The sequence below is a fragment of the Acanthochromis polyacanthus genome, chromosome 15 (genome assembly GCF_021347895.1).
Source record: "Acanthochromis polyacanthus isolate Apoly-LR-REF ecotype Palm Island chromosome 15, KAUST_Apoly_ChrSc, whole genome shotgun sequence".
In the NCBI taxonomy this organism is placed as follows: domain Eukaryota; kingdom Metazoa; phylum Chordata; class Actinopteri; family Pomacentridae; genus Acanthochromis; species Acanthochromis polyacanthus.
The window spans coordinates 11,984,904-12,011,338 of NC_067127.1; the positions used below are offsets into that span (position 1 = coordinate 11,984,904).

General features: G+C 42.1%; 2 protein-coding genes across 8 annotated transcripts in view; one reads left to right on the plus strand and one right to left on the minus strand.

The window, feature by feature from the left end:
* Positions 1–144: 144 nt before the first annotated feature.
* mapk8a (mitogen-activated protein kinase 8a) lies at positions 145–18,155 on the plus strand. Of its 4 annotated transcripts, none has more exons than XM_022205860.2 (12): positions 145–260; positions 3,863–4,029; positions 4,314–4,443; positions 4,593–4,651; positions 4,753–4,891; positions 5,617–5,782; positions 6,026–6,097; positions 6,981–7,163; positions 7,263–7,387; positions 7,515–7,578; positions 8,668–8,745; positions 16,130–18,155. In XM_022205860.2, the coding sequence occupies exons 1-12, from the start codon at positions 225–227 to the stop codon at positions 16,303–16,305; spliced, it is 1,395 nt and encodes a 464-aa protein (XP_022061552.1). In that variant the 5' UTR covers positions 145–224; the 3' UTR covers positions 16,306–18,155. The 4 variants fall into 4 exon arrangements, with proteins under 4 accessions (XP_022061552.1, XP_022061555.1, XP_022061554.1 ...); XM_022205863.2 differs by having other exon boundaries at positions 16,125–16,260; XM_022205862.2 differs by lacking the exon at positions 145–260 and adding an exon at positions 1,669–1,879.
* Positions 17,412–26,435, minus strand: part of arhgap22 (Rho GTPase activating protein 22) — a 14,761-nt gene continuing 5,737 nt past the window's right edge. For 2 of the 4 annotated variants that reach the window (XM_022205858.2, XM_022205859.2), the window contains 9 exons: positions 24,876–25,072; positions 24,060–24,147; positions 21,216–21,344; positions 20,878–21,088; positions 20,647–20,779; positions 20,492–20,565; positions 19,994–20,115; positions 18,871–19,879; positions 17,412–18,778 (listed from right to left, as the gene is read on the minus strand). In XM_022205858.2, coding sequence (XP_022061550.2) covers positions 18,559–18,778; positions 18,871–19,879; positions 19,994–20,115; positions 20,492–20,565; positions 20,647–20,779; positions 20,878–21,088; positions 21,216–21,344; positions 24,060–24,147; positions 24,876–25,072 — 2,183 coding nt within the window. In that variant the 3' untranslated portion in view covers positions 17,412–18,558. Of the gene's footprint in view, positions 18,779–18,870; positions 19,880–19,993; positions 20,116–20,491; positions 20,780–20,877; positions 21,089–21,215; positions 21,345–24,059; positions 24,148–24,875; positions 25,073–26,435 lie in introns of all 4 variants that reach the window. The other 2 variants (XM_022205856.2, XM_022205857.2) reach the window with 1 other exon arrangement.

Sequence of the window (26,435 nt, forward strand, 5' to 3'; positions counted from 1 at the left end):
TGGATTAGCTTCGCGGTTTGACAGCGACAGGTCAGAACCGCCAATAGCGGCTGGCGTGAGATCAGCTACACCGATTTAACTAATCCGTCTGACGCCCAAAGGTGCGGTCGGTGGATTCACGGGGGAAGGTGCGCTGCTGCTACAGAGAAGCCTGGGAAGGACGAACGATCTCGGCCGAAGCGGTGGTGGACGGTCGCCTGCTGCTGTCGGGCTGCTCCCCAACGATGATCATCACACTGCGGGCTCTCTTCGAACAAGGGGTAAGAAACCGTAGTATCTCGCTGCGGGAGTCGATGCCGGGACGCTCATCCATGCCGCTGCTCAGCTCTTTTTGCGCGCAGCTCGTCTCTGCAGGCCTTGGGGTATCTGCGCAGGGACAAGGATAAATAACAAGCATCCAGGGCTGCGAGGTGGGTGCAGGGAGAATCCAAAGCACTCAGCTCTAAGTTAACGTATTTTTTTTTTTTTTTTTTGCCTAATGTCCTCCTTTGAGTCACATGCCTTCGCAGAGCATGGCTCCGTAGCGTAGAGGAGCTGATGGTTGAACTCTAGATGGTACCCTTATCCTGTCTACTAGGCTGTGGGCTTCTGCAGAGCCTCTGAATGTCATCATCCACAAATTATCCGATTGTATAATGGAAGAGATCTCTGTGCTCACAGGAGATGCCAAATATTCCTCCAATCATGCAAATAACAGCCTTCAGCTCAGTTCATATGATTTAGGATGCACTGCTGCATCATCATTTACTGTGGAAACAGAGCAGCCAACTTTGATATGATGTTATGAAGACCCCACTGCATTGTAAATCACATGTATATTGACACTTTAACTAAGGTGAAAATGGCATTTTATGTGTTATCAATATAAATCTGTGCTGACAACAACATAATGCAACAACCCTATTGAGAAAACAATATTGCAATACACTAAAAAATACTTGGATGTATGTTTCTGTCAAAACAGATGCATAGTACTGTGCAGCTGGCTTTGTTTACATTAATAAATAAGAAAATCTCAAACAAATTCATGAAACTAACTAGCCTAATATAATTAAACAGGTCAGACACAGGAAGAATGAAAAAAATAATATATTAATTTGACACATACTTAACTATTTGGCTTGAAGCTGCTCCTCTGCCTCCCTTTGTGTTCGCCATGTAGATATTCACCTCTGTGAATGAAGCATTTCGCAACAAGGACAGGTTGGGGAAATGGAGATCCAATGCATTCTGTTGCAGTTACAGACAAAAAAATATGTGAATGTCTGTTTGCTCTTTCTGCTCACTGATCCATAAACCACACATCCCTCTCACTGTATTTGTCAAGAATGACTGAGTTTTATATATTTTAATTGTATGGCAAAGCAAGGAGCTGGAAAGCAAACTAAACTTGGGTGTAATGCGCATTTGGATAGAAATGTGGCCATTATCTTTGTTCTCTGACTGATTTCCATTCATCATACAGGCTTTTTGTTTCCAGTGAAGTGAGGCCAGACATTTGAAGTAAACGTACTGCAGGAATGAAGAGCATGAAATGAAATGCATTTTAATGAGTTCGAATCGGAAGTGGGCCAGTCCAAGTTTGTGCATCTATAGATAGAGGAAAGGATGGATGGAGGAGGTGGTGGGTGTGTCTCTGTGGATGAGTGACGCGCTGCGCTGGGACGCATGCCCCGTGCGCACTGCGCGTCCTGGCCCGTCAGTAGCAGCCAGATGGAAACGTAGGCAATGAATTTGGTGAGGTCATGTATTTTTAAGCCCGCACAACGGAATAAATCATCCCTCGTCGGCGGAATAAACAAATAGTCCGCCGCTCCGGGACCTTCCACCGCTGATCGGACCGCCGACAGATCGATAGTTTGATGTTTTGATGACGGAGGTAAGATGAGGATTCGCACCTCTGCTCCTCAAACGTGCTTATTGTTTGGTCGTGGGGGAGGGTCGCCGCCTGCATGCTGCTTCACCGAAAGGCGGTTGTTGTGTTACACTGTAGCCTCTCTTATCACCGAAATGCTTCTTTGTCCACGTCGGTGTAACTAAGGACGCGGCGTTCGCGTAAAATTGAGGCATGAACTGATCTCAGCACCGACTGCGCACTGTGGTCCACTAACAGGCCCTGTCATATCACGGTATGGGTGTCATGATCACCGCGATAAGGTCCGGCGTACACGTTCTGCTACAGTTTCTAGCATGCAGGGAGGTTTTCTGGTGCAGCAGAGTGTTCAGTGGTTTACCTGTCGGCTGCCATGGACAGGACAAGACAAGGGGTCGTGTGGCCAAGGTTAACACGGCGGCATGGAGGGAGGATGAATAAGGGGTCTATAGTGGTCCTTCACTCATTCTCTGCTCATATTAATCTCCATGGGAGATGAAGCAAGACGAATTTATCCGTTTCTCTATCAATTTGCATGTGTGCACCATAAATGTCCCACTTTAGATCCAAATATCTGATGATATGTGCGATTAAAATGTTTGATCCATAAGGCTTCAAATAATGAGAGATCTCATCTGCTGATTCAGGGTAGAAGATGAGGGGGAAATACGTTTCTTGATGATATGTTACAGGCAAGAAAGCTTAATCATATCATTTTGTGGTGTGTTAATGTGCTACTCCTGCTGTAACGCATGTTAATCACCCTTGGCATTGTCCTTAAAGTGTGTGCTTTGGACGCCTTTCAGTAAATCATAAAGCTGAAGCAGCTTCTCCAAAGAAAACAAAGTCATTAGTATGCAGTGCACTCTAGGAATGAAGCCCTGCTGTGTTTGTGCATTTTCAAGAAACACAGAGCACCTTATCACTGCTCCCTGCCTTCAGATCCGTCCAACAGATCCTGACCTCTTGAGTGCTGTATGAGACTACTAATGCTCGAGCTGCATTCCTCATAAATACCACAGCCCAAACATAACTGTGTGTAATTGATTTCAGGGGAATTTGTAGATTCATTATTGAAAACAAAAAAGAAAAGTAAAAATGACCTACATCCCCTGGGCTATTTGTTGTACGTGCACAGACAGTACTACACGCTGACTGTAACGTCATTCAAGCCATCATAACTCGGGCCAGGGCAGTCTTCTTCCTGTATGAAGTATGCAGGGAAGTGGCATGTCTATTTTCATGTTGTGAGGGAGGTGGATGTTATGGACGTCTTTGTGACGTTGGAGGAACAGAAGGAGAGCTGAGTCATTTCATTCTGGCAATTATATCCCTCATATGGACTGTGTGTCGGGAGAGTGGAGGAATGGGGAGGGTGATTACGCTGCCTTATATAAGAAGTGAATGAAAGGAGAGGAAGCTGTCTGATTTCTTTGCCCTTTTTCAGATTTTGGGCGGCTTTGTTGAATGCAAAATGAAATGCGTAAGGAACATCGTGCCCACAAATTGGCATCTCTGTGTTGTGTCTTATCTGGGCTCACAATCTCTTGGTGCAACTTGACCCAGTTAACATGTGCCTGTGGAGGATCTGCTTGTAGAACTGAGCTGGAGTCCTGGGCTGGGGTCCAAACTCACAGGAATTATCACCGTGCCTGGTTTTGCAGTGTGACAGAGTCACTCTGAGAGTTGGGTTTCATATGATGGAGTAGAGCTTCCCGTGGTTTGCTGTTTTGCCACCACGACTGATGATATCAACTCTTCCACCCTGGTGTGTTTGCTGAGATAAGGAACTGCAGTGCTCGCTTCAAGTGTGAAATTCAGCACTGTCTTTTCTCCTTTATTTCTAATCCGCTCTCTTTGGAAGCAGGAGTTTTCATCTGGCTTTTTTTCCCGTATTGTCGACCAGCCTGCTCAGCAGCTATTGTAATATCTGCGGCGTAGTTCTGGCGCTGCAAAATATTTGAACGTGTCTTCGTCTCCACTCCACAGAGGACATTTTTGGATGCACAGAAGGCAGTAATTGAAGAATTCGCCATGAACAAAAACAAGAGAGAAAGGGAGTTCTACAGCCTCGATGTTGGGGATTCAACGTTCACAGTACTGAAGCGATACCAGAATCTCAGACCTATCGGCTCGGGAGCACAGGGAATAGTCTGGTGAGTGTCTCCTTATTCATATTCAACTGCTTTGATTGACTGTTTCCTATATGTCACCAGAGGATACATGTCGGCATCACAATATATGTTTAATGTCACCTTTTGTTGCTGATGAAACTAAAATTAAATCCCACATCAGCTGTGAATTTTCTACATTTTTGTTGCTTACACAAGCGCAGACCCTCACAATGTTTTACATCCATATCCTGTGATCTCTACTACCAATTCATGTTACATTTGGGGCTATGTTGTGAGCTTCTCTGCTTACTTTTGCTTCTCTTCAGCTCTGCCTATGACCAAATCCTTGAACGAAATGTTGCCATCAAGAAGCTGAGTCGGCCGTTTCAAAATCAAACCCATGCCAAGAGGGCGTACAGAGAGCTAGTCCTAATGAAATGTGTCAATCACAAAAATGTAAGTGTGCAAATTTCTCAGATAGATTACATTTCACCAGTGGGAGGCTGATAGAACACTAATGGTATTTTCCATGCTTAGATTTGCATATCACTCAAATTGTGCTTTACCGTGTAAATATTTTTAATAATTTGAATTTACACCCACAGATCATTGGCCTATTAAATGTATTTACGCCGCAAAAATCATTAGAAGAGTTCCAAGATGTGTAAGTAACTAGATACACTTACAGCATGCATTTGTAATTAAACCTGGACTCCCTCGTGTTCGTTTGCTCCACTGACTCTGAAACTGTTTCTGCTCCGTCAGATACTTGGTGATGGAGTTGATGGATGCCAACCTGTGTCAAGTCATTCAGATGGAGCTGGACCATGAGAGGCTGTCTTATCTGCTCTATCAGATGCTGTGTGGCATCAAACACCTCCATGCTGCCGGCATCATTCACAGGGTGAGCCTCAGATGGCCATCAGTTCTCAGACTAATGCCAGGGCAGTGTCCTGTTAAACCTGCTGAGATACTTGCAACTGAAGTGTAAGGGTAAACGGTGAAGTGGATTTGTTCTTTTAATTAGCAACAAATTTCCTCTAGAAATACATTAGAAATGTGTTACTTTAGGATTTCAGTTGAAGACTAAAGGAAAACAGGCTTTGTCATGTGAAGGTATCGTTTTCCTATGTCAATCAGGGATAAGCAGGTGTAAAATATATACAAATATAAGTCATCATCAGTATCACAAACATGCAGCCAGGGGTGCATCTGACAGCAAATGAAATTATGGCAACAATCTCATCACTGATAATGGATCGATAAGGGCTAATTACTGGGAAACAAATTAAGCCCAGACCTTCTGAAGGAATGTTACATCTCCAAAGAAACATGATCCCTAGTTAGCAGGAAGGAGCAGCCGAACTCCAAGCAACAAAATCAATATTGTAAAATGCCGCTTCAGTAAGCAAGTCTGTACTGCTGAGTAACTCGGAGATGGAAACTGCAGGCTATCAGCTGGGTTTTACTCATGTCTGGTAATGTAGAACTGTGTTATCAGTTTACAGCTGGTCAATGTTGTAGTGTGGGGGGTCTATTTTGTGTCTGAACGGCTTTAAAGATGCTCCCTTCGATGTCATTGCGTCACATTGACAGAATTAAATCGCATTTCAATGTTTTCCTCTGCAGGACCTCAAGCCCAGTAATATAGTTGTGAAGTCGGATTGCACCCTGAAGATTTTGGACTTCGGCTTGGCTCGGACGGCCGCCACAGGCCTCCTAATGACACCATATGTGGTTACACGCTACTACAGAGCACCGGAGGTTATCCTGGGTATGGGCTACCAAGCCAATGGTGAGTGATGAGCTTTGAACTGTATCTAAGCTGTTGGCTTCATAAGATTTTTGTGTTTGAACTATTATAAAAAAAAAAAACACTTAAACCTTAACAATCTATAAGCTGCATGCTGTTTCTGTACATAATGGGAATCTATTGTAAGAAAATGCTCACTAAATAGCCTGTTACATGAAACTAACCTGCTGCTGTGCATTTCCCTCACTTTGTATTGGCTTTGTTTATGGTGTCCCACTTCACTAGTGGACATATGGTCTGTGGGCTGCATACTGGCGGAAATGGTTCGCCATAAAATCCTCTTCCCAGGAAGGGACTGTATCCTTATGTCTTAAATATTTTGTTAAAATTAAACAGCTTTTTCTTCAGTTTTTGTGCTTCTTGCTGTATAGACAGACACATTTTCCCCCTAGTTTTTGGACAGATTTTGTTCCAGGCTACGCAGAATTGTTCATATAGCCTACTCAAAGCCTTCTGGCAGTTCTCCACATCTTCATCCGCATGTCGGTTCTTGTTTTTATCCGTTTCTGTTTAGCAATGCGTTCTTCAGTGCAGTCTCATTTTTGGCTGTTGCTGCATGTTCTCCATTTTCATCATTGCACTCCTGCCATTCTGTTTATATTCTTCTCACTTCATTTGTTGTTGTTTTTTTTTTTGCACTTTTTTTGCCCCTCCTCTTCACCGTTTTGTTTGCATGTCCATCTCCCTGCCATCTCACCTCCAGTGGATGTATGGTCAGTGGGCTGCATTGTGGCTGAGATGATCAGGGGAAGTGTGTTGTTCCCTGGCACTGATCGTATCCTTCCTCGTCATTGATTGATCACTGTGTCGTCACTTCATTCAGTGTGAAGAGATCCACCAACACCATCCTCAGCGCTCCCCTCTGTCACTCTGTTATTCCACCTGACAAACGTGACCTCCGTCATTGCTCTGCTGCAGCCATCTGTTGCAAGAACTTCAAGGAAAATTGCATAACAAATGGAAGCAGTTGCTGAGAGAGTATGTGCGATAGTTATGTATTGGCTGCATCATCATAGATCATGTGGCCGAGGTATGTATGTTGTGCGTGTGTGTGTAGACTAGATCAGTTGGTGTGTGTACCTCAAAGAAAGTTAAATGTCATGCTGCCCTTAAGGTGTGTTACAGTTGTCGGGGGGTGAATAGGTGTGTGTGCCCTTTTTCCCTAACATTTACTCTTCAGACATCGACCAGTGGAACAAGGTAATTGAGCAACTAGGCACTCCATCTCAGGACTTTCTAATGAAGCTGAACCAGTCAGTAAGAACGTACGTAGAAAACAGGCCTCGCTATGCTGGATACAGCTTCGAGAAACTCTTCCCAGATGTGCTCTTTCCTGCTGACTCTGATCACAACAAACTGAAAGGTAGTCATGGCCTAGAAAGCATTTATCAAACCACACCCTCAGATTTGTGATAACTGGCATAGCATCTTATCTGCTGTTATCTTATCTTCCCCTCCTCAGCGAGCCAAGCTAGAGATCTCTTATCCAAGATGCTAGTGATCGACGCTTCCAAGCGCATCTCAGTAGACGAGGCCCTGCAGCACCCGTATATTAACGTTTGGTATGATCCAGCAGAAGTGGAAGCGGTAAGTGGATCGCTAATAGAGCTGCGTGATTCTTAAATGTGTCACATGAGATTTAAATTACATCATTTGAAGTGGAAAGTTGGCATCGCTCTCGTATGTGCCATTTAGTCCATTTTCGCTTTCTCAGCCTCCTCCGAAGATCCCAGACAAACAGCTGGATGAAAGGGAGCACACCGTGGAGGAGTGGAAAGGTTAGACGGCATACTGAGCTTCTTTACACTCAACACTTCACTTTTTGTTGCCAATGTAGGTGTATTATTTACCAGATTTGGAATTAACTAAAAATTGCCTCAGAGGTTTTTGCATTATTGTTAAATTGAAATTTAAACTTTTGAGCATAGGTCATAAGTAAAGAAGTCAACTTAGATATCTGAAGTTTTGGTTTCAAGTTAAAGACCAAACCGGCTGAAATATTTAACAAAACATCTTAAACATGGCTGTTACTCATTATTAAAGCTGTCCTTTTGAGTCGATGACATAAATCTTGCACACATCAGTTTAGAATGCAGTCCAGATGATGAGCTGGTCACATTTTCTGATTAGCATTTATTTTAGACCTGCAACAACTCATCGTTCTCATTGTTCGACTAGTTGTCATCCATTAAATTCATTGGCAATTATGTTCCACATTGTTGAATTTGAATGTTTTCTTTGACCTTAAACTAAATATCTTTGGGTTTGAAAAAAATATCTTGAGTTTTGGGAAACACTGATCAATATTTCTCACTATTTTCAGGCTTCTAGTCGACAAACGTTTTATAGAACAGCGATAAGAATAATCGTTTGTTGCAGCCTTATTAAAGGAAACACAAAAATAAACCACGTCTGAACAAATCCAGTGGGACAGCCTGTGATTGTGTAGAATTGCACTTAGCTGTTTACTGAGAGTTGCCTGAGGAACTCTCGGTCTCCACTGTATTTGCCAGAGGATGCGTCGCTCGACTTGAAATTCCCTTTTAAAGCCTCTGAGTTTGGGTTTTCCACTCTGGGGAACCTGATTCTGTGAGGCAGGGGAGGAGATTAAGATTGTGAGTAAATATCACTTTCAGTTGTGCAACAGGATGAGCTCATGCTAACTGCTGCCAGGTGATAATGACCCCTCACTCATATTTAGAAGAGTCACACCAGCGACCAGAGTGTCCAAATTAGAAACGTGATGCTGTTCGGACTGTACAGTATGCAATACACATCCACTCAGACTGTACAGAAAGGTAGCTCCCATCACGACGACTCTCCAGGGATTTATTTAACATTTTCTTGTTCTTCTGTCTTGTTTGCAGAGCTTATTTATAAGGAGGTGAGCGAATGGGAGGAATGGACGAGGAACGGCGTGATAAGAGGCCAGCCACCTCCCTTAGGTGAGTGATCATTATAACTTTGGCTGATAAGAAGAGGTGGAAAAGATGAATCACTGCTGCTTTTGTTTGTCAGAGCCACATGATGGGGCACTATTAGAGGCTTTATAAGCTTCAAACTGTCTTTACAAGGTAAACCTTTATCAAGAATAATACTATACTTTTTTTTTAATATTACATTTGCTGAATATGGTATACATGTACGCAAATCTGAACAAATATGGTGTCTTGCATGTTTAAATTAGACACTATCAGGAATATTCAATGTGAATTACAACATTTTATTGTGGCCACTGTCACCGGTTTGGGGAGCAAAGATGAAACATTTGTCATGGCATCTCATTATTACTGTAATATGTCGAGAGTAAAGATGAAATGTCCTATAGGTAAAACCATAATAATTCTAAAGTAAATATAAATATAAAAAATTCAGTTTTTCGTGATTCCTGCACATTTTCCATTTCAAAATTTCCTACTCATTCCAACTGATATTTTTATTGCTTTTTTTTTTTTTTTTTAATTTGCAGACTTCTCTGTAGACCAGGGGTGGGCAAACTTTTGGCTCAGGGGCCACATTGACTTTTGAAATTCGACAGACGGGCCAGACCAGCATCAAATGGTTGGAGATTGTGCAAATTAATATGAATTACATGTTAAAGACAATACTGACAAAGTAAAGAATATTCACATTCAGTTTCAGTGAGAACAGTGTTGTTGGTCACCCTTTTTGCCAGTGCATCAAAGTCTGGTGTCAGTTTGGTCGTGGCAATTCTCAGGATCGATCTGAGGTGTTCATCAGTTAACTGGGATCTGTGGTGTGCTTTGTTGATGGTCATCACGCTAAACGTCTGCTCACACACGTAGGTAGATCCGAACAACACCAGCATCCTCTGTGCCATCTTCCCAATGTTTGCAAACTTGGCTTCACTTAGTGAAGCATAAAAGTCATTCAGTTTAAGGGAGCTGAACTTCTCCTTTAAGACCGAGCCACTTTGAAGATCGATCAGTTCCAACTACAGCTCCTGAGGTGCCGTTTCTGGGTCTTGTGACTAGGGACATGATACCAGCTTAAGTGTCTTGTCAATTTTTTCAAAATCAGAGAACCAACGGCAGAATTCTCTGTGTAGGTCGTCTAGTGATTCCTTACATTTCATCACATGTCCACTGGCCTCTGTCAGCATCGCCAGTGTAGGGAAATGAGCAAAGCTTTTTTTTTTTGGACATTTGTCTTGAGAATAAAGTCAGCTTGGCCTTGAAGGCTGTCACATCTGTGTACATTTCGTGCACAAATTGATCTTTCCCTTGCAACTTCACGTTTAGCTCATTCATGTGTATCAGTATGTCCATGGCAAAAGCAAAATCACAGCCAATCTCTGTGGCGCAGCTCCGGAAAATCATCAGGTTTCCCGATTAACTCCAAAAATGAGCTAATCTCGCCTTTGAGCTCCCACACTCACTGACGTACTTTCCCCAGACTTAACCAGTGGACATGAGTGGTAAAGCAAGTCCTGGTGATCAGCATCAGTTTCTTCAAGAAACTTAACTATGCTGAAGCCCTCTCACTCACATAAAGTTAACAAGTTTTACAACTGGCTTCACGACATGATCAAGATGCAAAACAGACTTACAGAGCGCATCCTGGTGGATTAAGCAGTGTAGGAAAATCGCATCCAGCTCAGGGTTTTCCTCCTTCACCTTATCCTGGATTCTTTTCAGCAGCCCGACGTTTTCCGCTTTTTCGTTCAGTGAGCTGGCTAAGTCTTCGTCCATTAGTTCAGCATGGCAAGTAACTGTCCTGCTGACAAACTAATTTTTTCAAATTTGTTTTTGCGCTCTGGACACAGGAGACTTGCTGTCTCTACCATGCCGAGATGCATACAGTGTTGTTCCTTGGGTCAATGGTGATGTGTGTGGTAATTTTTGTGAGCATTGGAGTATTCCTAACCTGTCAGAAAGGGCTTTGTTTTTCATGGCGATATTTGGTTGCTACGGCAACAGCGTTACATGAAATGTCACACCCTTCACAGTGTGTGATTGTCAAGAGGTGAAGACTCGACTGACCAATTTCCAGCATGATATCACCAAGTTTGGGGCCATTGTACCTGAAAATATAAGGCCTTAAACTTACTATTACCAACAGGTGGCGCTATGACTTTTTCAAAATTTATGAGTGTGGATGTGTTCAGACTGGACCTGGTATCCAGCATGTGAAGTCTGAGGCAGATAGGATGTTGTTCAGCTGAGATATGAATCGTTAAATTTTCATGGCGAAACATCGAAATTGGTTTGGCCGCCACAGACACGCCCTTTGATGACAAGTCACCATTTTCACTGGGATGCATCATCAATGTGTTTAGGCTGTTGTCACTGCATTTGAAGTGAATATGATCAACTGGGTAACAATAGGGCATGAAAGTGTAAAAGATGTCTATTTCCTGAAACCACAAGGTGGCGCTATGACTGTCAATGAATATCCCTATGTGGATGACATCAGGACAGGACTGTCATCATACATGTAAAGTTTCAGGCAGATTGGAGCATGTTGAGAAGAATTAGACACCACTTCCTGTTTCATGGCGAAGGATCAGTTGTTTGAGGCTCCGCCATGGCCACACCTTTTGGCTTCTGGTTGAGTTTTTGATAACTTTTCATCAGAAAGGTCTGGTGAATGTACTGGCCAAATTTCAGTTCTCTCAGACTTATCCACTAGGAGCTATAAATTTTGACAAATGTACAGCAAATTCAAGATGGCCGACTTCCTGTTGGGTTTAGGGTGTGGCTGTGATTGACTTTTTGGTGTGTCCTGATGTGGTGCATATGCCCACCAAATATTGTAGCTGTAAATAAAACATTGTGGAAGTTGGCCTAATGACCACTGTTTCAATTTTGCAGGTGGCGCTATAGAGCCATTTTTTCACACATATGCGCAACTCCCATAAAATATCAAATTTTTCGCCAGTCCTGATGTGCACGCCAAATTTCACGCGTTTTGGTTCATGATAAGGCCGCCAAAAAGGCAAGTCATTTCCCGAGGAGCGATTAAGTTTGAAAAATTTACAGCAAATTGAAGGTGGCCGACTTCCTGTTGGGTTTAGGGCGTGGCTGTAATTGACTTTTTGGTGTGTCCAGATGTTCTGCATATGCCCACCAAATATTGTAGCTGTACATGAAACATTGTGGCAGTTGGCCTAATGACTACTTTTTCAAGTTTGCAGGTGGCGCTATAGAGCCATTTTGCCACGCACATGCGCAACTCCCATAAAATATCAAATTTTTCGCCAGTCCTGATGTGCATGCCAAATTTCACGCGTTTTGGAGTATGATAAGGCCGCCAAAAAGCCAATTTACTTTACGGGAGAAAAAAAAAAAAAAAAAAAAAAAAAAATAATAATAATTAAAGCTGCAAGCAGCGATGGACGGGTCCTCGCATCCATGCTGGTCGTGAATCCACGCACGTCCACCAGGTGGCGCTGTGACTGAGAGTGTATGTCGGCCTCTGAATCGCATCTGGACCAGAGTCCAATCATACATTTAAAATTTCAGCCAGACTGTAGCATGTTCAGAGCAGTTATAGAGCATTTCCTGTCTATCCACCAGGTGGCGCTGTAACTCAGAGTGTATTTCACACAGTGGATGTGATGAGGGTTGGACTCTGATCACTCATGAAAAGTTTCAGGCTGATTTGATCATGTAGAGGCCAGTTATACAGCATTTACTGTCCCTCCATCAGGTGGCGCTGCGACTGAGAGTGTCTGTTGGCCTGTAGATGTGATCAGGATTGGATTGTGATCACACATGGAAAGTTTGAGGCAGATTGGAGCATGCAGAGGAGAGTTATACAGCAGTTGATGTTTCATGGCGAAGCATCAAAACGCTGATGGTCGCCATGGCCACGCCATTTGGCTTCTGGTTAAACTTTTGATAACTTTTCCAAACCAAGTCCTGCTGTGTGGACTGACAAAATTTCAGGTCTCCTGGAATTATCCCCTAGGAGGTATTAACTCTCAAAAATGAGAAAAATCATCAAAAATCTCACAATTAATCCAAGATGGCTGACTTCCTGTTGGGTTTAGGACATGGCTCCAAGAGGCTTTTTTGTGCGTCCTGATGTGCTCTATAAGCCTCCCAAATTTCATGGATGTAGGTGAAACGTGCTGGGGGGGCTGTTTGTTAAAAATACTGTAGGGGGCGCTATAGCATGTGCAGTGCCGAGATGCATACAGTGTTGTTCCTTGGGTCAATGGTGATGTGTGTGGTAATTTTTGTGAGCATTGGAGTATTCCTAACCTGTCAGAAAGGGCTTTGTTTTTCATGGCGATATTTGGTTGCTACGGCAACAGCGTTACATGAAATGTCACACCCTTCACAGTGTGTGATTGTCAAGAGGTGAAGACTCGACTGACCAATTTCCAGCATGATATCACCAAGTTTGGGGCCATTGTACCTGAAAATATAAGGCCTTAAACTTACTATTACCAACAGGTGGCGCTATGACTTTTTCAAAATTTATGAGTGTGGATGTGTTCAGACTGGACCTGGTATCCAGCATGTGAAGTCTGAGGCAGATAGGATGTTGTTCAGCTGAGATACGAATCGTTAAATTTTCATGGCGAAACATCGAAATTGGTTTGGCCGCCACAGACACGCCCTTTGATGACAAGTCACCATTTTCACTGGGATGCATCATCAATGTGTTTAGGCTGTTGTCACTGCATTTGAAGTGAATATGATCAACCGGGTAACAATAGGGCATGAAAGTGTAAAAGATGTCTATTTCCTGAAACCACAAGGTGGCGCTATGACTGTCAATGAATATCCCTATGTGGATGACATCAGGACAGGACTGTCATCATACATGTAAAGTTTCAGGCAGATTGGAGCATGTTGAGAAGAATTAGACACCACTTCCTGTTTCATGGCGAAGGATCAGTTGTTTGAGGCTCCGCCATGGCCACACCTTTTGGCTTCTGGTTGAGTTTTTGATAACTTTTCATCAGAAAGGTCTGGTGCATGTACTGGCCAAATTTCAGTTCTCTCAGACTTATCCACTAGGAGCTATAAATTTTGACAAATGTACAGCAAATTCAAGATGGCCGACTTCCTGTTGGGTTTAGGGTGTGGCTGTGATTGACTTTTTGGTGTGTCCTGATGTGGTGCATATGCCCACCAAATATTGTAGCTGTAAATAAAACATTGTGGAAGTTGGCCTAATGACCACTGTTTCAATTTTGCAGGTGGCGCTATAGAGCCATTTTTTCACACATATGCGCAACTCCCATAAAATATCAAATTTTTCGCCAGTCCTGATGTGCACGCCAAATTTCACGCGTTTTGGTTCATGATAAGGCCGCCAAAAAGGCAAGTCATTTCCCGAGGAGTGATTAAGTTTGAAAAATTTACAGCAAATTGAAGGTGGCCGACTTCCTGTTGGGTTTAGGGCGTGGCTGTAATTGACTTTTTGGTGTGTCCAGATGTTCTGCATATGCCCACCAAATATTGTAGCTGTACATGAAACATTGTGGCAGTTGGCCTAATGACTACTTTTTCAAGTTTGCAGGTGGCGCTATAGAGCCATTTTGCCACGCACATGCGCAACTCCCATAAAATATCAAATTTTTCGCCAGTCCTGATGTGCATGCCAAATTTCACGCGTTTTGGAGTATGATAAGGCCGCCAAAAAGCCAATTTACTTTACGGGAGAAAAAAAAAAAAAATAAAAAATAATAATAATAATAATAATAATAATAAACCCTAGGGTTTCAATAGGGTCCTTGGCACCGCTGGTGCCTTGGACAGTCGGTGCCCTGGCACCGCCTGTCCTTCGCACCCTCGGTGCTCGGACCCTAATAAACCAACAAAGGTCACTTGTGTCTAGAGCGCGCCATCTAGTGGGGACAACAGAAACGTCGGGTACTGCATGGGGAAGGCCAAATGAATGTGGTCTTTACTGTGATTTCGTCAATTCTAATATTGACAAAATTATTTCGCGGGCCGGATTGAAAAGCCCAACGGGCCGTATGTGGCCCGTGTGCCGTAGTTTGCCCATGCCTGCTGTAGACTTTTAATTTCATATTTAGATTGTTGCACAAACAGCTATATGTTTATCATGTAAATCAGTGGTTTTTACATGTTACATTCAAACTACACATGCTGTTATAATTGTCAGGATTGTAGCTTTAGGTCCTGTACTTCTATAGTAACAATAAAGAGCAAAAAAAATCTGTAAAAGTATTATTTTCCCTTACCATACAAATAATAAGATATAATTATTAACTGATTAAAAAAAAAGTTTTATGAATAAAAAAATAAATGACTAAAAAAGCTCTTAATAATCCCCAAGTGCAGCTTTGTGCTTTCACTGCGTCCATGGAAACATGTAGCTATGATTTTCTCATGCAGAGAAGATACTCTCTTAATTTCTCTCATAACTAATCAAAGTAACTCATAATTATTCAGACAAGCCTAATATTTAGTTATTTATAATTGTATGTATAAAGTATTTCAAAGATATTTTTTCAAACTAATTCGTCATGGATGTCCGGATTTGGTGCAGCTATAAGGTGCTTGGAGCAGAGCGGTTTTGTAGGTTGTGACATACAGAAGAAGAGCCACCACTGTGTAGGAGTGTTTGTTCTGTTACATACCATACTTTATCATATTTTATTTGTTGCTTTCTCACACAGTGGTAAACATTTTTGCTAAGCTGGCAGCCTGCTCCAAATACTGTCAAAAACACTCTGCTTATATGATCGATTTACTTTTAAAAATTTTCATATTTATTTATTTTTCTGTATTTTAGAATACAGAGTAAGAGCCGTAATCTGGAAACACAAATATTTCTTCACCCTTGTTCCTGTTTTTCATAGTTATCAAGACATGGATTTTTTCCCTCTAAATATTTGAACCTTCTTCTTGAAATTCCAGCTGTATTTATAGTCAGTGAAGCATTTGTGCTTCCCAGATGACCTGTATCAACAATAACTAATCGCAAGACAGAAAACTAGATTTAAAAAATAGATTAAGAAGATATAAAATAGAAAACTGTTTCATTACATAAATACAGTAAAATAAGTGAATAAAAGAAAGTGGTGCATACTTTACATACTTGGAATTTAATTTTTTTCCTCAATGCTTTTAGCAGCGTCTGCACAAAATATAGTTTATCTGAACAGCTTGAATACCTGAAATGACTGTAATTTTTTTTTAAACCTTGACATTTTTTTAGCAAGATTATCCCAGTTTTAACCATTTACTAATGTGACTAAATCAGTGCTTCCTGGTAATTCAAACTCCGAGCTGCTGTTTACATGTGAATTCAGAATTTCTCAGGTAGTGGCAGTGTCTTTCGATGAAACCTATGCGTTGACGTGTATTTTTCGCAGCACAGGTGCAGCAGTGATCGACAGCCCTCCTCAGCCCACGTCCTCCTCGTCTTCGGCCAACGACGTCTCATCCATGTCCACAGAGCCCACTGACCCGAGCAGTGACCCCACCATGACCTCTGAAACTGACAGCAGCTTGGACAGTCACACCTCTCTGGGTGCACTGGCCTGCTGCAGATAACGCACACATCCAATACTCACAAACACACAACGAAACAAACCCTCTCTTATCCGTGTGTGGGATGGGAGAGGGTTTAGGCCAATGGAACTCATCATGTTAGTTTGTAGAGCTGCGCTTTCAATGTACAGTTTGTTTTTATTTCCCCCTCCACCTATACTGCTGTAAATGATTGTGGTTTGAAATTGTATCATTATTACTGTATTTTTGCTGCAAAGAATCAGAGTATGTTTTGATGTGAAACTGTGATCGTGTGTTATGAAAGAGAGGGATTTGAGTGTACTTTACACATCGCTGTTTTGTAGCTACTTCTACAAAGTCAAATATCATACTTTAAGCACTGCAATATCATGTGAATTATATTTTTTGAATTGTTCATTTGGCATTTTTTTGTATAGTTTTTGGGACATTTGAATGAATCCACACCAATTCTGTCTAACAGTAGACTATAGCACACTTCATTTCCAAGCCTAATGCAAATGGATGATTTAATTTTGACGTTGTTCCTCTTCTTTCTTGTAGAAAGTGTCCCTTGGAGTATCCAAGTTAATGTATTTCTTTGTTATGTCAACTCTGATTGTGCGCATCTTGACAAGCAACGAATGAGCTGTTGCCCTGACTCGATTTTTTTACTATAGCATACTGTAAACTGACTGTATTTTAACTTTAGTTAGATGTAATTTGTAGATGATGGCCTGTTGGATGAGCAAGAACAGGGTGAATGTGAGTGAATAGAAATGTGGACTAGAAAGGAGCCAATGATCCCTGTTAGTGCTGTAACCAGTGAATATAGGCCACCCCGCTGGCTAGAATGAGTGGTGTTTTTGGGGACAGTCACCAGAGACTAAGTCTATATTGGTCACTTTATAATTTTTGGCAGGTTGTTTCAGACATTATTCACAGCTGTCTGATATTTAAGATATTTAATTTAAGTGTCCTTACTCAGTTCACTGGTTTTTCAGTCCTCTCTGTAGCAGATGTTCCTCTCTGCTGTGTCTTTCTGAGTTCTACCTCACACATGCACACACTCAGTCACACGTCTTTGAAGCTACAGTATGTATATCACTGCACACACACACACCATTTGAAAGAAATGCGAACAAAAGGTCTAGTTTTTTTCGGTACTGTTATTTATTTATTTATTTCAAGCTAGGTGACATCTATTGTCTGTAATGTACATTTCATTCAGAAGAACTATTTATATGCATTTTGTTTCATTTCTTGTTTTTCTGTGCAGTATATTTCATGGATTAGTATAGTCAGTGGTTGATCTGTACATTTTACCGTAGATGTATGTATGTTTTCTGAGAGTCAGGAAACAGGCATTTGCTACCTGCCACGGTAACCTTTGGATGTATTTGATGGCTCAAATTTCCAAACTGTCCCTTTGCCCTTTTCATGGTTGGGCACTCCAGGCAGTAACCCTTAGCATCATCTCCCAGAATGCACTTTGGGGATTGTGACGCATGTCCTGACCCTCTCTTGGCCACATCTCAATGGACTCTTGTGGCTTCCCTTTTTTTTTTTGTGGTTTTCCCTCCTCCACCTCCTCAAAAATAGAACCAGTAGAATAGACGACGCATGAGTTTTCTCTGAGCAAATCTGGTATTAGTGCAGGTACATTTAAGGGAAAGAGAGGAAAGCCATTCAGCACCACGGGGGTGATGCTGCAGTCTTTTTTTTGGCCAAACACTGTCAGCAGAGTGTGAACTTTTGTGGTGTGTTTTGGTAATGCCAGTTGCGTGAATTTTAGCCTTTGGATCTGAAATTGCCTCACTAACAGACCAATTATATACTTCAAGAATGGAAACTGTCTACCTTCAACTCCAGCAAATAAAAGAGTTGACTTTTAATGTCTCACATTGTTCTTTCTTGTACTGTCAAATTAACACTTACTTCAAGACTAAGGGGACACTAAACTTGCATGTATGTGAAGGCTACCTCATTTCATAAATAAGGCTTTTTCTGGTTTCTTACAAAGTAATTCAGTAAATAATTGGGTATGTGACCTATGATATATATAATTGTAAGGACTTTTGTGAAATGACAAAATGAGAGGTGCTAGGTCCAGAGGAGTTCTCGTTTGGCACCGGCACTGGTCAGTGTAGGCACAAGACAGCTGTACTAAAGAGGGCAAGATGGCAATTAGTACTGCACAAGAGGTATTTGGTCTTCAAAGCTTTGGGGCTGGTTGGTCTTCCCAGTAACTGAACTCCTCCTCTGCTGATGGACCAGATGAAGGCAGGTTGGTCTGGTCTAGTTGGTCCGTGTTGCACCTGTTGTCAGGTCTCCAAGGGTTTTGAAGAATTCCTCCATCTCTTTCTGGAGAAGAATGTTTCGATTTTCTGCGTCTTGATGCGCCCGCTCCGAGTTCCTGAGTCGGATCTCCAGCATGTGAAACTTCTTCTTCTCCTGGTCCAACTCCTCCTCAAGGCGATTTACTTGGGACTGATACTTGGAACAGGACTCTTCCAACCTCAAAGCAGAGAAGAACAGATTATAAATAACACCATATGTCGATTTTGAATTGGTCATTTTAGAAGGAAATGACAAAACACTAATTCTTACTTGCGAATGCAGGTTTCATAGCTCGTCCGCTGTTTCTTCAGCTCCTGCTTGAGCTCAGTCAGCATGCCTGTGAAGTCTTCATTTGCTCCTGTGAGATCGTCCTCATTGCCACTTGCGCTGTGGTCCAAAGTGTTTGTATTGTCCTTCACCTCTGTGGGCCTGTCTTGGCCCTGTTCTAATTTCACTGCCTTTTCACTTCCCTCTGGCTCAGACAGTGAGATCTCAAAGGATGTCCAGATGGATGAAGTGTCCACGGGCAGGCTAAGACTAGAGGGGGCAACATTGTCGTAGGCAGAGAGTCTGTGGGACTGATGGAGGACTCTGTGAGACAGCGACGTTCGAGAGGAGTCTTCATCAGAGTCTCTTTGTGAGTCCTTAAGCGAAAGAGTGGTTTCTTTAAGGGAAAGGGTTGAGTCCTTTAGAGACAGAGTAGAGTCTTTCAGTCTTTCGCCAGATGAGGTGGTGCGTCTGTGAGCTCGGAGGGACGACAGCCCATTCATCAGCCAGTTGCTCCCACCAGCTGCTGACACATCCCCTGCCGATCCCCCTATTTTTCCTCTCGGTCCTCCAGAGGTTGCACTGCCCTTGAAAGAGCATCTCCAGGAGGGCAAAGCTTTAGATTGTTTACTAGGGCTCACAGCCACTTCACTTCCACCTTTCCCTTCAGTTTTGACATCTGCTTTTCCATCCACTTTCTCTTCTGTCTTGCTTTTGCTTTTTCCTTCACTCCGGCCATCGTCACCCTTTTCTGACGTCACAGGGCTTAATGCAGCTGTCTTACTTTCAGTTGAAGGGGTGGAAGACTGGAGCTTTTCTGTAGGGGTTTTGGCGCTTGTGACTGAGGAAGGCGGGGGGTCGGTGTCTTCTTGCGAAACCCATTCCACTTTGCACCGCTGGAACTCCTGTCTCTGTGGAGGAACCTTGTTCTCAGTTTCTGACTCCTCACGTTGGTAAAGTCGGGAGTGTTCACTGATCAGTACAGTCATCAGGTGTTGCACCTGCGAACTTCCTGTTTATAAGGACAAGCACACACACAAGTGCTTAAGATGTCATGTTGTTGTACATTTTAACTGGTTTGTCATAAATTTGCTGCAAATGAACATATGTGGATGCAATCTCTAACCCTCCATCATGGTAACTGGATCCTCCACTCTGGGCCGAAGGATATTAGGTCCGAATACAGTAGCCAGGTTCTGAACGCTCATTTTATTCTCATTGGAGTGAGACTGAACCTCATCCAGAAACCTGGAGATGAAGATGAAACCAAAAAGGCAAAATTACTTCCAAATAAGTAAAATCACAGGTGTTGACTGCTGCACTTGAAGCTGGTAGATGTCCCCTTTATTCTTTTTCATTCAGTAAATAGAAGACTATTGAAAAGGAGGACTGAGTCATGATTGTGGCTGGTGTGTGGGTTCGGCCTATGATGTTTACATAGATGCAGAAGGCAGACTGTCAGCGCCGACACTTCCTCTGATGACGGGGATGTGGGTGTAATGAATGCTATTTCTCTAGTTTGACAGGCTGACAAATCAAGCCATGAAGCAGTGTCTATAAAAGCTGCAACAATGGGACCTGTCAGCCACATCAGTTACAACAACTCAGAAGATTGTTAACTTACTTGCAGATGTATTTTAGGATGTTGTAGTTGACCTGAGGAAGGGATTTCACCTGTTTGCCCAGCTCTATGATACCCTTAAACAAAAAAGACACATTTGTTGCCAAGACAAGACTATAAAAACATGTCAGTGAGAGCTTTGGCTGGCATTTAGGTACCATTTCTTTATCCTTGGTAAGTAGCTGAGCACACGAAAGGAACTGTGTGTATTTGGAGAATGGGATTATAGGTTCTGGCAGCTCTCGTATGTACAGCTTTAGCAGCGATGCCACCGTGTGGACATCTGTGGAACTGTAAGAGAAAGAGGGTGCACATTATGGAGTGCTATCCCACACAGATAATGGCTTGGCATCCTGCTATAGATAAAATGCCTCCTCTGGCTCCCTCACCTGTCAAACACTGGCTTCTTGCCACGGTCAAAGGCATCCTGCAGTTCCCGAACATGATTGGTCTGTCCAGGGGCTCTAAAAAGGCCCTCCTCCTTGAGTCCATGTTCATGTATGAAGCCTACACACTGTTCGACCAGGACAGGGACCTGACGCTGACGGCCACACTGGGCCTCATACAACATCGTTTCCTCTAGGTGCTGCCCAAAGACACCTGCAGCCACACACAGCACAGAAAATGAACACAAATCAGGTCACAAATGGCTCAAAATATTTCCTTTGTGTACTCAGAAGGATTTGGGTCTTATTTGAAAGCATGCAGGTATTGGTTTGTATCACACCTCCACCAAGAGGAGCCCAGATCGCTCTACGTATGGCTCTGACCCACTCATCCATGTCACTCTGAGAGTTGGCCATCAGCAGGAATGATTCATGGCTTACACCCGTTCGATCCTTTTCTCCAGCCCCTCCTGAAAACAAAGCAATATTTTATGACTTTCTGGATCAATATGACCAAACACACCTTACCACTGTGCTTTAAATATATGGAACCATGCATGCAACAGATTCCACTTCTGCAGATTACTTTTCAGTAGTAATTGCCAAACTACTTTTGGTTCACAGATATTCTTTCATCTGTAAACAGGTGAGCTCTATTAACTAAAAATATCAGTATCAATATTTTCAGTAACCTTATTAGCTCAAGCATCCCTGTAAAGTACAAAGACAGAGCCACGCAGCTCTGCCTTTCCTTCCCTTGGGTGCACACAGCTGGATACCACCGGTTTGACATTTTAGCTTGACATTTATTTTATTTCAACACCCCTTTGATTAAACTATTAAAATTCTCTCCCTTCATGTGCCTTTGTAATTATTTCCTTTAGAAGATTTGGAAGCACTGCTCACTTTCAGATATAAAAGGACTAAGGGGAAAAAAGCATAAAAAATGTTTATATTTTGTGCTAACTTTGCTTTAAAAACCATTTCAAAGTCAGGTTTTGAAAGTGGGTTGCACGTGCCTCGCTCTGTAGGCTGCATATTAGCACCTGCATTCACTGCTAAGTCCTTCACTGTGCTGCATAGTGTGTTGTGTGTAAGAGAAACGACCCAGAAAGAGTAATGCTCCCTGAGGACACCAGCAACTGCACAGAGCCTCTCACTCAGCCTCTCCTCTTTTTCTGTCCAGGACCTTTTCCTCTGTATCTTTTTTTCTCTGTTATTTCACTTCGTACTAAAACAAAATGACACTAGACTCCTTACATATTAGATTACAGTGTATTTGCATGTGACCGTCAACCATGCTTCAACACACAGAAATGTGTTTTACATTTAGAATCACCTTAACGAAAATCACCTAAAGAGAATATATGCGAGAGACTGTCTTCTTTTATTATTTCTATGAAATGAATTAAACCCAATGACCTCATATGAAGTGTTAAATGAAGGAAAATTGCGACAAAGAAATATATGTGAGTATTATGAAAATGTTTAGCATTCTTGATGTTAAGATTCTTCTCTATCAAGCAGCATCATCAAGGGCATGTCTGATTGTCCTACATTCATTCTCCACCATGGCAACAACTCCAGACATACAGCCAAAGTCACAAAGAACTATTTTCAGCAACAAGGAGAACAAGGAATCTTGCAACAGATGGTATGGCCCACACATTGTCCTGATGTCAACATCATTGAGTCAGTCTGGGATTACATGTAGAAGCAGAAGCTGAGACTGAGACGGAATAAATCCACAGAAGGGCTGCTTCAAGCTCTCCAAGATACTTGGAGCAACACACCTGTCAAATACCTTGAAAACTCCATGAGCAAAGGAGAATTTGTGCTGTTTTAGAGGCAAAGGGGGACTCGCACCAGATATTTTGTTCACCTGCACTTTAAAGGCAAATGGTTATAAAAAATATTAATGGCATGAATCTCGAAACCACGTTACTTGTTGTGCCTAAAACCTTAGCATTATATCAGACAACTGTTGTGCACCCACTTTTGAAAATACTAAGAGGAACCAGAGATATCAAACTGCAGTGACAGCAGCAATCCAGGCACTTTAAGAATCCATTCATCTGTGTCATTGTCAGTGTCTAGTTAATCAGACGGAACTTGTGTAAACTCTGGAATGATCCTTCAAGCAAAGATGGACACAACAAGAACACCGAAATGATACCTAATTATTACATGCATACATAATTATGAGCACAGTATTTTTTATTTATTTTTATATAGATATATAAAGACAGCCATGTGCTTTGCAGCAGCTGTTAAATCGATGGACATTCATCTAATTCTACCTGTATTTGGAAATACGTGTCTGCATGTTCATGAACTTATGGTTTAGTGAGGAAAAATATGCATAACCAAATCCAATAGATCACCAAAAGCAGAGATGTTGCAGTTAAACAGAGACGATTGACAGTCAACAAAAAAAAATCATGGTTTCTTTTATGCTCAGTGGTTCAAAAATTAAGGCTGTTTTGCAACATCTGATCGTCTGTTGTGGGTTCGCTAATTACTCGGTCCAAAAAAGAGAAATTCTGCAACAAGATGTGCCACCAGAAAATAGGATCTATATTAGAGAATTAGTCTCAAAGCTGAGAAAATCTTTTTCTTTCTTTCTTTCTTTCTTTCTTTCTTTCTTTCTTTCTTTCTTTCTTTCTTTCTTTCTTTCTTTCTTTCTTTCTTTCTTTCTTTCTTTCTTTCTTCTTCATATTATCCACAGTTCTGGCTATAATTATGTGATCAACAACAGAAATGAATGAAGTTGTTGTTGAGCCCTCAGGCTCGTGGCTGTGGCAGTCACATCTTTTCTGCTTTTCTGCATATTTCTGCATGTGTTAGGGCCTGTAACTGAAATGTAGCTATTGATTTTCTTCTGTTTTTGCCATTCCTCACTTTGATTCTGAGTCAACATGGGCTACACAGACAATATGACCTTGTGCGTGCACAGTGTGATCCTCAATCTAGCTTTGATCTTGATGACTGTACTACAAAAAGACTTAACGATACCTCAGGGGTTGAATGAAACACAACATTTTAGATAGAAATCCAAAATGAGCCCCGTGTTTTTTTTTTCTGTTTGGCACTCAGTACTAAACAGACTGTTCAACATCACTTGAACAGGGCTTATTTACTTGCGTGCTTCCTTACACAACAGAGCTGCCAACATGCCAACTCACCTGGAACAATTTCAAAAAGGTGGCGACCAGGCTCGTCCTGATTGGCAGGCACCTCATTGACCTGACTACCCTGAAGAGGAATACAACCCTGCAGGAGAAAAGGAGAGGACAATGAGAGACAGATAGACTGACAGACTGCCAGTGGTTCTGGAGCCAGACATGAAGAGCATGTTAAACATTGCACAGTTCTGAGTAAACTGGACTCTGGGCAGCTGTCCAACAGAGGGAAGTAATGATGGAGGGAGGGATGACTCAGGGAAACATCTCTTCATCTACTTATCCCTCTAGTCCTTCCTGATGTACTTGCATTTCTGATACCTCTAGCATGGAGAGGGTCAAAGGTCAACTACTAAGTGCTTCCAGCAGAACCACAGGGCGGCTAGTTACCACATTATCAGTGTGTGTGTGTCAGGGCAATAACAACACGCAACAGTTTTAATGGAGCGTGCGCGGATGTCTTAATGGAGGATGAGTTTTGTGTGAGAGATGAATGGAAATGTATCTACTCCTAGTTTAACATGGACAATATCGTGTAGAGCTTTAAAAAGCACGTCTGCATAATACTGAAAAGGGCTTCATTTTACTTGAGGGCTAGAAAATGTACTTTATCACATGATTTAAGAGAATGAAAAAGCTATTATTAGAGTTGGAGAACACATAATAGATTGTCTGGCCTTGGGTTATAGCACTAATCAATTAAATTCATGCAGCTTGAATATGTATCAGGATTTGGAGCATAATGAGTCCAAACGTGCAGCAGCACAGCCTTGGAACATTTGGCATGACTGTTTTTGTATTTGTGTTACTTTGTGGCACCTGTGCCTTGCTTTCATCCTGGTCCTTGTAGAAATACAGAGCTTCGGTCCTCAGGACAAACCAACGAAGCTGCCAGTTCTTCATGATGCTCCGCTGTCTCTTCAGCCAGCCCGCCTTCAGCGCTTTCTCCTGATCCAGGGGAGAACAGGGCCTGGAGACCCGAGTCAACTCTCCAAGAACCATACTCTTGGATCGCGCTACATGGACACACACACACACACACACACACACACACACACACACACACACACACACACACACACACACACACACACACACACACACACACACACACACACACACACACACATGTTGAGATCAAGTGAGTTGCAGGATTAAACCACCAGAGAGAGAGGGTGACAGAGAAAGATAACAAAATGGAGATTTGCATAAATACAGAGGACACATGATATTTCGGGATTTTCTTTCTTTTCTGTTTTGTTATTTTTACAGAAATTCACCAGGAGGTGATTCAAAATCATTATTCACAGAAGTCTCCCTTGGGTGTGACTAGGCTTGACCATGCATCCAGATTTCCTCTTAAGTCAATCTACCAAGGCAAGGACTCCATTTTACAGCAAAGAGATTCTGCTTTAAGATGAAATCCATCAATCTATTTCAGCACATTTTATTATTCGTTTCAGATATTCATGAGGTCGTATATTTCTGTCAATTTCAGTGTTGTACAGAGAGGAATTTTGTTTTGGATCAGGCCACGTTTTAACTGCTACAGACTGATTACAAGCATGGATTATATATTAGCATCTCTGTGCCAAAGGTATAGAGCAAGAACAGCGACAGTAGAGCGATCCCTGGGGAGCCAAGCAGAGAGCGAAAAGAAAGAGAGATAAACAGAAGGGAGAGGAGAGAGAGAAATCAATGGCGTCTTTTTCCTGTTAATTGCATCTCGCTTTCTGCTGAGGACAGCAGGGAAGGTATCTGTAAGAGCCTGCACTGAAATCTCTCTTTCCCTTTCTCTCTTCTGTTTCCTCTCACTCTCTCTCTCTCCTGCTTATCAACTCTCTGTCTGGACGCCTCATTTTATTTCTCCCCTTTCTGGATGTCCTTCCTTTGCAGTGTCATGATTGCTGGGAAGAGAGAGACCACGTGAAGCGGTTGTTAACAAAACTGTCCACAGTCAGGGGTAGCAGGAGGAACAGGAACTATAAAAACACAGCAAAAAAAAATCCTACATTTTGTACATTTTTAGAACAGAAATGAAATCTGCAGCAGGAACAGTATTTTTCTTCTATTGCCTGCAATTAAATATTAGTGTGTCAGTTAACTTGTTATCTTTTCAGAAAATAGTGTTTCTCAAAGTGCTTCATATCAACTGATTAGTACTTGTACATCCTCTAAGGAACATTTATGTTACTAATGAGCTGTTTTATGGGCTCACAATCAGTACTACATACAGTACCACTAATACGTAAAAGTTCTGCAAATAAAATTCACAAAAAGAGAAAGTAGATTAATATTATCAGTGTCAAAGGAAAAAGCTTACTGATGTGAAAGTATAATAATAAAGCCAAGTCAAATCCCTGTTATTTACGCTGCACA

Bases quoted from the DNA above. Each gene is read 5' to 3' on its own strand.
- mapk8a (XM_022205860.2), top strand. From the start codon at position 225: ATGATCATCACACTGCGGGCTCTCTTCGAACAAGGG. The intron at 4,652-4,752 runs GTAAGTAACTAG...CTGCTCCGTCAG, and splicing joins TTAGAAGAGTTCCAAGATGT to ATACTTGGTGATGGAGTTGA. The intron at 7,164-7,262 runs GTAGTCATGGCC...TCCCCTCCTCAG, and splicing joins TGATCACAACAAACTGAAAG to CGAGCCAAGCTAGAGATCTC.